Genomic DNA, 14,217 nt, shown 5'->3' with positions numbered 1-14,217 from the left:
AGCACTCAGGCCAGCTCCTTACATGAGAACGACAGCCGCAGCAGCACTCAGGCCAGCTCCTTACATGAGAACGACAGCCGCAGCAGCACTCAGGCCAGCTCCTTACATGAGAACGACAGCCGCAGCAGCACTCAGGCCAGCTCCTTACATGAGAACGACAGCCGCAGCAGCACTCAGGCCAGCTCCTTACATGAGAACGACAGCCGCAGCAGCACTCAGGCCACCTCCTTACATGAGAAAGACAGCCGCAGCAGCACTCAGGCCACCTCCTTACATGAGAACGACAGCCGCAGCAGCACTCAGGCCACCTCCTTACATGAGAACGACATCTGCAGCAGCACTCAGGCCAGCTCCGTACATGAGAACGACATCCGCAGCAGCACTCAGGCCACCTCCTTACATGAGAACGACAGCCGCAGCAACGCCCAAACAACGACACAAAGTGGGACTAAATGTATCTTGTGGGGCTTTGGTTCTCACACATTGTGACACTGCCGCTGCGTCCTTGTAGGGCGACACAAACAATTGTAACTTTTGCATTTATTCTGTTATTTCAGGTTTCCAAAACTTGTAACAAATCACCCGGAATCCAACTCAGCAGGAAACGACGTGTTTGCTAAATTTTCAGCCTTCATAAAGAATCCCCGGAAAGATCTACATGAAAGTGAGTACAGACTTTATATCCAGTGACTGTAATGTGGGAATGTGAATATCGATGGAAGTGTACTGGGGGCGTGTCAAAGCAGTTGGACTGCTTCTTCCCGGCGACGCCCCCAGTGCACTTACAGCTTGATTTGCATAAGGCTTCTTAATTAGATTTCTCAAGACTGCTGCATCCAATGTCTGCAAAAAAAGTATCATTGTTATTGGTGGAGAAGAGACTACACAGACAAACCTCTATTCCATATGTAAAAGCATGCTGACAGCTTCCTTATAAAGGGTGGGCAACCTTAGTGTGCGGTATGGTGGTCTGTGCCAGGATACAGACACACAGGGGGCTGGATGACACTGGGCAGATGTAGCAGTTACAGGCGGCCATGGAGGGAATCCAGAGTCTCCCCTGTCACATAAGGTCACCGTGCATTGCATATGTAGCTGGGGAATATTATAGATTAGCATCGGTGCTGAGGAGCTGCTCGTTACCTCTCCAGGGGCTTGTGATGGCCGATACACTACAGGTTACCTAATATTCTGCCAGAATCATAAAATATTATTAGTACAGACTCATTTTGAGGAGTACTGTAATGTAATTGTACCGCCCCGCGGGTTCGGCTGCGACCGCCGAGCTGCTCGGATCCGTGCTTGCACTGCAGGTGGTTGCTCAAGCCTCTCACGGACCCGGAGGTCACGTCGCTCTGCAAGGGAGTTGGCGCTACACGCGGGGATTTGGGGTGTTTGGATTTGAGGTGATAGTTCGTGACACCACCCACGGGTTGTGGTGATTGTGGACACCACCTCTGCGGTGAAGGTACGGGGATCCCGGGAGCGGTGTAGTGGCACAGCTAGGTGTTGACCCCTCCGTGGGTAGGGGTAGTTGGTCCTGGGGTCCGGTGGGCCGGGGCCCGGGTGCAGGGGGTAGTGTTGCGGTGCAGCGCGGCGCGGTGCCTGATGGCACTAGTGTACTCACTCTGACACAAGACACTGGAGTCGCTGGTAAACAAAACGGAGTGATGAACGGGGCCCGCAGCCGGCTGCAGTTTCTCCAGATAGGTTGGTAATGTCCGCCTTTCTCCTGCACCTATATATGTGAATCTTGACTCCTGTGTCTAGGCACCGGTAGTCCGCTCCCCGGCGTGTATCTGTCGTAGGAGCCCGTTTGCCCGCAGACGCTGGCCCTTTGGATCTCTGGCCCTTGGCGGTGGCACTTATCCTGAATGGTTGGGCTGTTGCCTTCAATTGGGACTTAGGTGGGAATGAACCCCTTAGGTCCAGACCGCAATCAGTTAATTTGTCTATGGTGGTGGCTTATAGCCTAGTTCGGGGTCTGAGTACCCTGCCTGGTGCTCCGGTATCCAGTTGGCTCCCTCAGTTCCGGCAGGCCACTACCCTGTCCCGGTCCCTTACGGCAGGGTTCCCCAACTCCAGTCCTCAAGGCCCACCAACAGTGCATGTTTTCAGGATTTCCTTAGCATTGCACTGCTGTTGGAACCAGCTCCTGGGCAGGTAACTACATTAACAGCAGTGCAATACTAAGGAAATCCCAAAAACCTGCACTGTTGGTGGGCCTTGAGGACTGGAGTTGGGGACCTCTGCCTTACGGTTCCACCGGTCGTCTTCCCGGTCTCCTGCAGGCGGCCACTACCGTCTGACTCCTTGCCAATGGTGACTGGGCTCCAACCCAGCCACCAGAGTAGTCTTTGGCAGGCCTGAGCACAGGTCTGCTTCTGGACTTGAACTTGACTCCACTCTCTCCTCACAACTCCAACTACTACCACTGCTACTCTGTTTTTCCCGCCTCCAGGCCTGTGAACTCCTTGGTGGGTGGAGCCAACCACCTGGCTCCACCCCCCTGGTGTGGACATCAAACTTGGAGGGTGGTGACAAGGCTTTTAGTTTGACTGCTGTTACCTAACTGAGAAGGGGGGGTTGGTGTGTAGTGTTGTTGTGTCTACCTGGGATGACCTGGATAGTCCAGGGTGTCACATAATGTATGTACACAGTGACTCCACCAGCAGAATAGTGAGTGCAGCTCTGCAGTATAATAGAGGAGGTAACTCAGGATCAGTACAGGATAAGTAATGTATGTACAGAGTGACTGCAGCAGAATAGTGAGTGCAGCTCTGGGGTATAATACAGGAGGTAACTCAGGATCAGTAATGTAATGTATGTACACAGTGACTCCACCAGCAGAATAGTGAGTGCAGCTCTGGAGTATAATACAGGAGGTAACTCAGGATCAGTAATGTAATGTATGTACACAGTGACTCTGTGACGCCCTGGCACAGCCAGGTTGTCACAGAAAGAGTTAATCCTCCTTGGTAATCTGATCTCACACCGGTGCAGCAGGACAAACCACAGCCCCCAGGGTAAGAGAAAAGCAGAGGAGAGGGGAGGGGCTGGAGCAGAGAGTGTGTGGAGGGCAGACAGGACAGAAGTCTGAAGTTGTAGCTCCCAGGCTGGGAGTGAGCGTGCTCTGAAAGGGCCGGGACAGGCCGTAGTGAGGAAGGGGCCAGAACAGGTAGCCGGAGCAGGGTGGTGGCCCCTTGGTACCTGGGTACCCGGATCACTACAGGGGAGTAGATTCCCCGTTCCCGGCTGAGGAGAAAGAGGAAGAGAGTGGAGAGAAAGGCACCTGGCTGCAGGGAAAGAACAACAAGGGCTGCTGCACCGTGTGTGGGACACTAACACCCCCGTACCGAAGGCTGCGGACACCAGCAATTCCTAGTTCACCAGTGACTCCGTGTGACTTTCTTGTAAGTACACCCGTGCCCTCGGGCACCGCACTGCAGCACTGCGCCCTGTTCCCTGCTTACCCTAGCACCGGGCCCCGGGACTACCAACCTCCTACCCACGGAGGGGAGAAATAACATCTAGCTGCTCCATACCATCGCTCCCGGGATCCCCGTCCAAAGCAGCGGTGGTGTTCCAACTTCACCACAACCGTGGGTGGCGTCACGGACAATCTCCCTTACCCAAATCCCCTTTTACTGTGGAGCCTGGGATCACAGACCGGGTCACACCACCGTGATACCCACAGAAGTGACTCTGTGGCCCGGATCTGAGTACCCCTGGTCCCCGGGCGAAACATTTGGCGTCACGAACAGGATCGAACCCCTCCAGTTACCTGGAGGAAGTGCGCCTTATTCTGGACTGTCAGCGGTGATCCGCTGCAAAAATCTCGAAATCCGCCATTTTAGCCGCCATTTTAGGCGCCAAAAACAACAACTTGGCGCCTTCTTCTCCGAGCGGTGGGCGCGAAAAAGAGGCTCCGCCCCCTGAGAACGCGGGCGGAAGTGAAGCTCCGGAGGACCGGAAGCGAAAAGAGAAACTTTAAAAGCTGCTGGAAGGACTGCTCCCGAGTACCAGGGGGGAGCAGAAAGAAGGAACCGCAGCTTATGTGACAAGGACTGTAAAGGCAGGGATGCCAGGACTCTGCCAGCATTTGGTTCCTGGAGAGGCCGCCGCAGCGATGCACCGACCCGTTACCCCTGTTACCGGTAGCGGAGCCCGCAGCACCTGTTGGGGAGGACCCAGACCTGGGGTCCCCAGGCCTCACCTTTGTCACCGCCCTGCCACCGGCCCCGGCAGTCCGCCCGGCCGCGACGGAGATGACGACGGCTCCGGCAGTCCGCCCGGCCGCAACGGCAGCGAAGTACCGGTCCCGTTGACCAATTTGGGGCTGTTCCTGGACTGGGGTCAAGGGGTGCTGCCTGGGTTTTAGGGGCAGCACCAAGGCTAGGTTGTTTGGGTGGGTGACTAAAGGACCCGTTACGTTGACATTATTAAAAGTGTTGTTTGTTGTTGCAACGTTGAAGCAATGTGCATCCCGCTGTGGGAAGATTGGAAATGCATGTGTGAAAATGTTTAAAATGTTTTATCCTTTTTTCCAGTTTTAATAAATGTTGGTGCCTAGGCGGCCCGAGGACGGGCCGTGTTTTACCAAGGGGGTGTGTGACGCCCTGGCACAGCCAGGTTGTCACAGAAAGAGTTAATCCTCCTTGGTAATCTGATCTCACACCGGTGCAGCCAGACAAACCACAGCCCCCAGGGTAAGAGAAAAGCAGAGGAGAGGGGAGGGGCTGGAGCAGAGAGTGTGTGGAGGGCAGACAGGACAGAAGTCTGAAGTTGTAGCTCCCAGGCTGGGAGTGAGCGTGCTCTGAAAGGGCCGGGACAGGCCGTAGTGAGGAAGGGGCCAGAACAGGTAGCCGGAGCAGGGCGGTGGCCCCTTGGTACCTGGGTACCCGGATCACTACAGGGGAGTAGATTCCCCGTTCCCGGCTGAGGAGAAAGAGGAAGAGAGTGGAGAGAAAGGCACCTGGCTGCAGGGAAAGAACAACAAGGGCTGCTGCACCGTGTGTGGGACACTAACACCCCCGTACCGAAGGCTGCGGACACCAGCAATTCCTAGTTCACCAGTGACTCCGTGTGACTTTCTTGTAAGTACACCCGTGCCCTCGGGCACCGCACTGCAGCACTGCGCCCTGTTCCCTGCTTACCCTAGCACCGGGCCCCGGGACTACCAACCCCCTACCCACGGAGGGGAGAAATAACATCTAGCTGCTCCATACCATCGCTCCCGGGATCCCCGTCCAAAGCAGCGGTGGTGTTCCAACTTCACCACAACCGTGGGTGGCGTCACGGACAATCTCCCTTACCCAAATCCCCTTTTACTGTGGAGCCTGGGATCACAGACCGGGTCACGCCACCGTGATACCCACAGAAGTGACTCTGTGGCCCGGATCTGAGTACCCCTGGTCCCCGGGCGACACAACTCCACCAGCAGAATAGTGAGTGCAGCTCTGGAGTATAATACAGGAGGAAACTCAGGATCAGTACAGGATAAGTAATGTATGTACACAGTGATTGCACCAGCAGAATAGTGAGTGCAGCTCTGCAGTATAATAACTCAAGATCAGTACAGGATAAGTAATGTAATGTATGTACACAGTGACTGCACCAACAGAATAGTGAGTGCAGCTCTGGAGTATAATACAGGATGTAACTCAGGATCAGTACAGGATAAGTAATGCAATGTATGTACACAGTGACTGCACCAACAGAATAGTGAGTGCAGCTCTGGAGTATAATACAGGTTGTAATTCAAGATCAGTAATGTAATGTACGTACACAGTGACTGTACCAGCAGAATAGTGAGTGCAGCTCTGGAGTATAATACAGGAGGAAACTCAGGATCAGTACAGGATAAGTAATGTATGTACACAGTGACTGCACCAGCAGAATAGTGAGTGCAGCTCTGGAGTATAATACAGGATGTAGATCTGGAACAGTAGATAATGTAGGTAGAGAGTTACTAAGCTTTCTATCATGTAATTCTAGTGACTATTATGTGAAGTCACATTTATAGGACAGTAATTCTATATCTTCTGTTCTTCAGTTTTAGAGAAAAACCTGTTGAGATCCTTAAAGAAGCTGAATGACTTCCTGACGTCCCCGCTGCCTGAGGAGATTGACGCCTATTCCACTCAGGAGATCACCGTCTCCAGAAGGAAATTCTTGGATGGGAACGACCTGACCCTCGCAGATTGTAACCTGCTACCAAAACTCCACATAATAAAGGTTTGATATGGAGCAGAAAACACGTGCGATATAAGCTGAATTCTGAGAATCCTTCCTCCAGGTCAGGTCATTTATTAGCTTGTCCTCTCTGAAAGAAGGTGATGGGGTCATGCCTCCAACTTTTGAAATGAGGGAGGATATACACATATTTTGGGAAGTTCAGAGTAATTAAAGCAATACTGAAGCCCCTTAGTGTTCTCACCGTCCTAGGAATTGTCCCCACCCTACTTCATAATATCCCCACAATGTGTTCCCCACAGTCCCCCCCCCACGCACATTATGATGACACCACAGTGCATTCAGCAAAGTATGAAACCCCCACACACAGTATCATGGCCCCACAGCTCTCCATACACAGATGATGCCCCACACAGTATGATGGTACCATAGCTCCCCTATATATAGCATGGAGGCCCCACAGTCCCCCGTACACAGTATGATGCCCCCAGTTTCCCTATTATAGCATGGAGGCCCCACAGCCCCTCATCTGGGGAGGATGAGGAAACCTGGGGAGGATGAGGAGACCTTAGGAGGATGAGGAGACCTTAGGAGGATGAGGAGACCTTAGGAGGATCAGGAGACCTTGGGAGGATGAGGAGACCTGTTGAGGATGAGGAGACATGGGGTGGTGAGGAGACCTTGGGAGGATGAGGAGACCTTGGGCGGATGAGGAGACCTGGGGCGGATGAGGAGACCTTAGGAGGATGAAGAGACCTTAGGAGGATGAGGAGACCTTAGGAGGATGAGGAGACCTTGGGAGGATGAGGAGACCTGGGGAGGATGAGGAGACCTTAGGAGGATTAGGAAACCTGGGGAGGATGAGGGGACTTGGGGAGGATGAGGAGACCTTGGGAGGATGAGGAGACCTTGGGAGGATGAGGAGACCTGGGGAGGATGAGGAGACATGGGGTGGTGAGGAGACCTTGGGAGGATGAGGAGACCTTGGGAGCATGAGGAGACCTGGGGAGGATAAGGAGACCTGGGACTTCTCAATACCTTCAAATCAGTACAAATGTAATAGGCTATGCTGGCACACAAGAATAATTCTGTATGGCCAGAAACTATGACTACATTATGTTTTGGGGAATAACTATTTAGTGATAAGTTGTGGTTATCTATTATTGTATTTTTATTTTCATTATTATTATTATTTAGGTCGTTTGCAAAAAATTCCGGAATTTTGAAATCCCAGCGGAAATGACCGGAATCTGGAGATACCTAAAGAATGCCTACACCAGAGACGAATTCATCAACACGTGCCCGGTGGACTATGAGATCGAATTTGCTTACCTCGGAGTTGCCAAACAGATGAATATATAAAAGAATTGTTGCCAAATTCTTGAAAAAAAAAATTAATATACAGTATCGGTTCAAAAGGTGTCAAAATCAGATTTAACCATAAATTTAATTGACCTTATTTAGAAATTTGATGAGTTACAGAAGGGGCAATCTGAATTACTGGCCGCGAATATCCGAATTAATTCTAGGACTACTTCTAGGCAATGTGTAAGGTTATGCTCACACAGGGTGGATATGCTGCAGATTACTAATCTGGATTTACTGGCGGAAAATTCACAATAGAAGCAGAATGGAGGCCAACTGGGATAAGGGGAGATCTGCCCGACTCCCGAGGCTCCAGGAAACTGGACGGGCCTAGAATTTACCAAGAAATCAGCTTTTCTGGGAGGTTTCTTCACGAAAATAATCAAGGTTCTGGGAGAGGATGGGGAACTGGTGTAAAGGGCCATTTACACGCTGCGACATCGCTACCGATATATCGTCAGGGTCACGGTGTTTGTGACGCACATCCGGCGCCGTTAGCGACATACACATACGAGGGACCTTAAACGATCGCAAAAGAGGCAAAAATCGTTGGTATGTGAGACGTCGTTCACTTACCAAAAATCATTGCCTATTCAGTAGCGAGGTTGTTCGTTGTTCCTGCGGCACCACACATCGCTATATGTGACACCGCAGGAACGAGGAACATCTCCTTACCTGCCCCCACCGGCAATGCGGAAGGAAGGAGGTGGGTGGCATGTTACGGCCGCTCATCTCCGCCCCTCCGCTTCTATTGGACGGCTGCCGTGTGACGTCGCTGTGACGCCGCACAACCCGCCCCCTTAGAAAGGAGGCGGATCACCGGCCAGAGCGACGTCGCAGGGAAGATAAGTCCGTGTGACGGGTGTAAGCGGTATTGTGCGCCACCGGCAGCGATTTGCCCGTGACGCACAACCGACGGGGGCGAGTAGGCTCGCTAGCGATATCGATAGCAATATCGCAACGTATAAAGTGCCCTTTAGGCTATGTGCGCACTAAAAAGTGCCTTTTTCTTAGTAAAAAAAACGCACCAAAACCGCAACGAAATCCGCATGCGTTTTTGCTGCGGTTTGTTGTGTTTTGGTGCGGGGGTTTTTTGCGGATTTGCCCCGGATTTATGACGGATTTTCCGCAAGTTGGTCCCTGCGGATTTTTACCATTATCTATGGCAAAAAAACACTGGTACCTGCGGAAAAGAAGTGACATGCTCATTAATTCCACAGCGGAAAATCCGTGGGTATAAAAAAACGCAGCATTTTTTTAAAACCCATAAGATTTGCTAGGCAATGATTGCAGCAATGTTAGACACATTTTCTGCAGCAATTCCGCCGCAAAATCCTCGGGAAATCCGCAGCGTGCGCACAGGGCCTAAGAAGGCTGAGAATGACCAATAATGGTAAAATCCGCATCAAAATCTGCACCGAATCAGCAGCAAAAACTTGAAAAGTAAATCCAAAATTAAATCTTCACCTTTTTACACCATGAAGTTTTTTGGTATCAAAATTTGGTCTCCTCTGCATAGACATAGGATAAGGAGACCTGGGGCCGATAATTAAACAGGGGAGATGTAAATGATAAAAAAAAAAAAAGCTTGTATGTTATTTCAACCCAAAACATAAAAGATAAGATTTCGTGATGTGAAAGTGCCAATGACTATATCTGAGCCATATCGAGAGTTACTGGAGGGATTTTAGATAAAATTCAGCTTTATGGGATATTTAAATACTGTACTAGGGCTTTGTCGGATTTATTTATTTTGCCGAACTGGATAATTTATTGGGGTCTCAGACATATGTGTAAAAAGAGCATTAAATGTTAACTATAAAGTTATGGTATAGCTATAAAGTGACAAAACGGGCACAATAGCGCATCACCCAGGCAATATAGGCCGTAGACAGTATGGTATTGCTTACCCGGCTGGGATGTGTCTGCCCGGAATAAATCCAGCACTAAATGCAAGAGTGGCAAGGGATATAAGGATAAATCTGCCGCACTGCTAGGTCAGGAAGATATCTATTGGAGGAGATGGGGTTAAATAGTATTATTATCTATGCGTTTCAGAGTTGAACACACTCCTTCATCAGGAGTAAAAAAAACTGCTGTTTTGTCCAACCCCACCTCCTCCATTGGATATATTCCTGACCTGCAGCGCTGTTTATCTGTATATCCCTTGCCACTATTTCAACGTTTAAAGTTATAAAAGTTAACTTTTAATTCTGCAGTCATAATATAGAATAGAACACTTAATAAGAATTTATCAGAAAATGACCTGTTGTTATAAATCAGGTTTTATGTTAAAATATTTTTTTTTTTCAAAATTTATATATTTTTTTTTATTTTTCATATTACTATCTATATTAAAAGAAAAAAAGAAAGTTTTGCAATTCTCATACTGGCTACTAATCCTAATATTAGACTTTTACTTCCAGTTGGGTACATGGACATTAACAGCAATAGACTGACTCAGATATGTAGAAGGAGGGAGAGAAGGAGGTGAGCTGTGACATCTATTGTGAATGGTGGATCCTGTGTTATATACTGTATATAGAGGTGTCATCAGTTATTGTACAGGAGGAGGAGGTGAGCTGTGACATCACCTATTGTGAATGGTGGATCCTGTGTTATATACTGTATATAGAGGTGTCATCAGTTATTGTGCATGAGGTGGAGGAGGAGGTGAGCTGTGACATCACCTATTGTGAATGGTGGATCCTGTGTTATATACTGTATATAGAGGTGATATCAGTCATTGAACAGGAGGAGGAGGTGAGCTGTGACATCACCTATTGTGAATGGTGTATCTTGTGTTATGTACTGTATATAGAGGTGATATCAGTCATTGTACAGGAGGGGGTGAGCTGTGGCATCACCTATTGTGAATCCTGGATCCTGTGTTATCTACTGTATATAGAGGTGATATCAGTCATTGTACAGGAGGAGGAGGTGAGCTGTGACATCACCTATTGGGAATGGTGTATCCTGTGTTATGTACTGTATATAGAGGTGATATCAGTCATTGTACAGGAGGAGGAGGTGAGCTGTGACATCACCTATTGGGAATGGTGTATCCTGTGTTATGTACTGTATATAGAGGTGATATCAGTCATTGTACAGGAGGAGGAGGTGAGCTGTCTCATCACCTATTGTGAATGATGGATCCTGTGTTATCTACTGTATATAGAGGTGATATCAGTCATTGTACAGGAGGAGGAGGTGAGCTGTCTCATCACCTATTGTGAATGATGGATCCTGTGTTATATACTGTATATAGAGGTGATATCAGTCATTGTACAGGAGGAGGAGGTGAGCTGTGACATCACCTATTGTGAATGGTGGGTCCTGTGTTATGTACTGTATATAGAGGTGATATCAGTCATTGTACAGGAGGAGGTGAGCTGTGACATCACCTATTGTGAATGGTGGGTCCTGTGTTATGTACTGTATATAGAGGTGATATCAGTCATTGTACAGGAGGAGGAGGAGGTGAGCTGTGGCGTGACCTATTGTGAATCCTGGATCCTGTGTTATCTACTGTATATAGAGGTGATATCAGTCATTGTACAGGAGGAGGAGGTGAGCTGTGACATCGCCTATTGTGAATGGTGGATCCTGGGTTATCTACTGTATATAGAGGTGTTATCAATCATTATACAGGAGGAGGAGGTGAGCTGTGATATCATCTATTGTGAGTGGTGGATCCTATATTATTTACTAGATATTCTGCTATTGTGGATCCTATCCTGCCTACTTTACAAAGAGTTATCTTTCAATGTAATCCTGTCTGTGCTGATAATGAGGCTGCTGATTACAAATCTGTACAGAACAGGAAGTGTGAGTCTTATTTAAGGCTCAATGGTCAATGTAAAATTGGAAACTTTCAGATTTTTTTTATAGATAGTGATATGCCAAATTGAAAAAAAATCTACAACCTTTAAAAATACATTTAACATGGAAATGTGATTACAGATATTGGTCATTTTCTAACTGCGCATTCCCTTTAAAGGGTTTTTCTTCCTATAAACATATAAATGTGAAATGTCCAGATGTGTAGGTGGTAGGGCTGGAGCAGGACCTACCTTGTTTGGTGTCAGGTGGGTGATAACAAGCCAATCTAATGCTGTCTGGGTATTCATATATAGGGCAAAATTATTGGGCTTGTAAGGTTTATATCTACGGGATAGGCAATAACTTACTGATCACTGGGGATCCTACCTCTGGGACCCCACCGATTCTGAGATCCCATGTGCACAGCAATCCTGTTGTCTATTAGACTGCTGGAGATAACAAAGCTTGAGAACCAACTATAGTCAATAAATAGGTTGTAGGCGTAAGGGCGGCTTTGCACGTTGCAACATCGCAGGTGCGATGTCGGTGGGGTCAAATCGAAAGTGACGCACATCCGGCGTCACTTGCGATGTCGTAGTGTGTAAAGTCTAGATGATACGATGAACGAGCGCAAAAGCGTCATTATCGTATCATCGTTGCAAGCTCAAACTTTTCCATAATTTTGCTGCAGCGATGGTACGATGCTGTTCCTCGTTCCTGCGGCATCACACATCGCTGTGTGTGAAGCCGCAGGAGCGAGGAACATCTCCTTACCTGCCGCCAGCGGCTATATGGAAGGAAGGAGGTGGGCGGGATGTTTACATCCTGCTCATCTCCGCCCCTCCACCGCTATTGGCCGCCTGCCGTGTGACGTCGCTATGATGCCGCACGACCCGCCCCCTTAGGAAGGAGGCGGGTCGCCGGCCAGAGCAACGGTCACAGGGCAGGTGAGTGCATGTGAAGCTGGCGTAGCGATAATTTTCGCTACGCCAGCTATCACACAATATCGTACCTGCGACGGGGGCGGGGACTATCGCGTGCGACATCGCAGCATCGGCTTGCGATGTCGCAACGTGCAAAGCCCGCCTAAGTATAAGGGGTACTTCTCACATAGCGAGATCGTTGCTGAGTCACGGTTTTTGTGACGCACCAGTGACCTCATTAGCAATCTCGCTGTGTGTGACACTGAGCAGCGATCTGGCCCCTGCTGTGAGATCGCTGCTCGTTACACACAGTGCTGGATCATTTTTTGGACGTTGCTCTCCCGCTGTGAAGCACACATCGCTGTGTTTGACAGCGAGAGAGCAACGATCTGAATGTGCAGGGAGCAGGCGTCTGGCAGCTGCGGTAAGCTGTAACCAAGGTAAATATTGGGTAACCAAGGGAAGCCCTTTGCTTGGTTACCCAATATTTACCTTGGTTACTAGTGTCCGCCGCTCTCAGGCTGCCAGTGCCGGCTCCCTGCTCCCTGCACACGTAGCTGGAGTACAGATCGGGTAAATAAGCACAGCGGTTTGCTTATTAACCCGATGTGTACTCTGGCTAGGAGTGCAGGGAGCCAGCGCTAAGCGGTGTGCGCTGATAACCAGGGTAAATATCGGGTAACCAAGCGTTTGGTTACCCGATATTTACCTTAGTTACCAAGCGCAGCATCGCTTCCACGCGTCGCTGGGGGCTGGTCACTGGTCGCTGGTGAGATCTGCCTGATTGACAGCGCACCAGTGATCCTGACCAGGTCAGCTCGCTGGTGGGATCGCTGGAGTGTCGCTAAAGTGTGATGGTACCCTAACTTCAGGATTCCATTCCAACAGGACGTTCTAAAGCACAATTCTTGAGATCAGTGGTTGTCCCAGTGGTGGAAGCCATAGTATTAGCTATACTGTGAAGTAACCCTTGAAAATTTGATGTAAAGCTTAGCCATGCCTCAAAATGTGATTGATTTCTGGACCCCCATAGAGCACTGATGAAATTTAATATTTAATATTACTTGGTAAATCTTTGAGACAACTCAAGGGTGTGCTATGGACCCATTGTGGGTGAAGCTCTGTCCTCGTTTCGCATGGGTTGTCCTTCTGGTTCTTCCTTCTCAAAAGTACAAAGAAAGAGGAGAGGCACAATCTCCTCTACATCAGATGGAATAGTGAGGTCAAATATGACTATGAGGTCTGCTTCTCCTGAATGCCAACTCTATATCCATGTGTAATATCCAGAGAATCCATCATTTGCTTTAGCTGTGCTGCATTAGTTTATTTCTAGCGTTATGTGATATTTCTTCCACTTTTTGGGGGGTTCGCGCTCTCCCATTATATCATGCTGCTTCCGATCTTCCCGCTTGATCTCGTCACTTAATGCAATTCGAGGAAGTCGTGTGCATTTCACAGGAAAAACTATATTGAGCGATGTATGTTACTGGAAATAACCACTGTGCATATACTCATATTTGTATTAAACAATTTATTTACCATTACATGACGTTTTGTGGCTTTTCTTTATTTTATTACTATTATTGTTCTTATGGAGAAAATAGTTTGCTTTTTTTTGTTCTCAAAACAATATATATTTTGGTAGAGGGGAGAGTGTAGTCAGGGGGTTTAGGTTAAAAATGTTCTCTTGGACAGAGGGGGAGACTCCTGCTGCAGCCGGTTGTCCTACGGCCAGGCACAAGGCAGGAAAGAGGACTCAGAAATGGCTACATTTCTTTATATACTGCTAAAAAAAATAAAGGGAACGCCAACATACAAAATCCTTGTTTAAGTGTTCTCTTTATTTTTTTGAGCAGTATATATTTCTCAATTTTAGGCCTGTTTCACACGTCAGTGCAAAACACAAACGTTT

General features: G+C 48.6%; 1 protein-coding gene across 2 annotated transcripts in view; it reads left to right on the top strand.

The window, feature by feature from the left end:
• Positions 1 to 13,849, top strand: part of CLIC6 (chloride intracellular channel 6) — a 78,499-nt gene extending 64,650 nt beyond the window's left edge. For both annotated transcript variants that reach the window (XM_075334996.1, XM_075334995.1), the window contains exons 4-6: positions 558 to 664; positions 6,056 to 6,237; positions 7,393 to 13,849. In XM_075334996.1, the coding sequence (XP_075191111.1) occupies positions 558 to 664; positions 6,056 to 6,237; positions 7,393 to 7,557 (454 nt within the window). In that variant the 3' untranslated portion in view covers positions 7,558 to 13,849. The remainder of the gene's footprint in view (positions 1 to 557; positions 665 to 6,055; positions 6,238 to 7,392) is intronic.
• Positions 13,850 to 14,217: the final 368 nt, after the last annotated feature.

The sequence above is a fragment of the Anomaloglossus baeobatrachus genome, chromosome 2 (genome assembly GCF_048569485.1).
Source record: "Anomaloglossus baeobatrachus isolate aAnoBae1 chromosome 2, aAnoBae1.hap1, whole genome shotgun sequence".
Lineage (NCBI taxonomy): Eukaryota > Metazoa > Chordata > Amphibia > Anura > Aromobatidae > Anomaloglossus > Anomaloglossus baeobatrachus.
The sequence above is the reverse complement of the archived record's forward strand: the minus strand, read 5'-3'. Positions and strand labels throughout refer to the sequence as shown.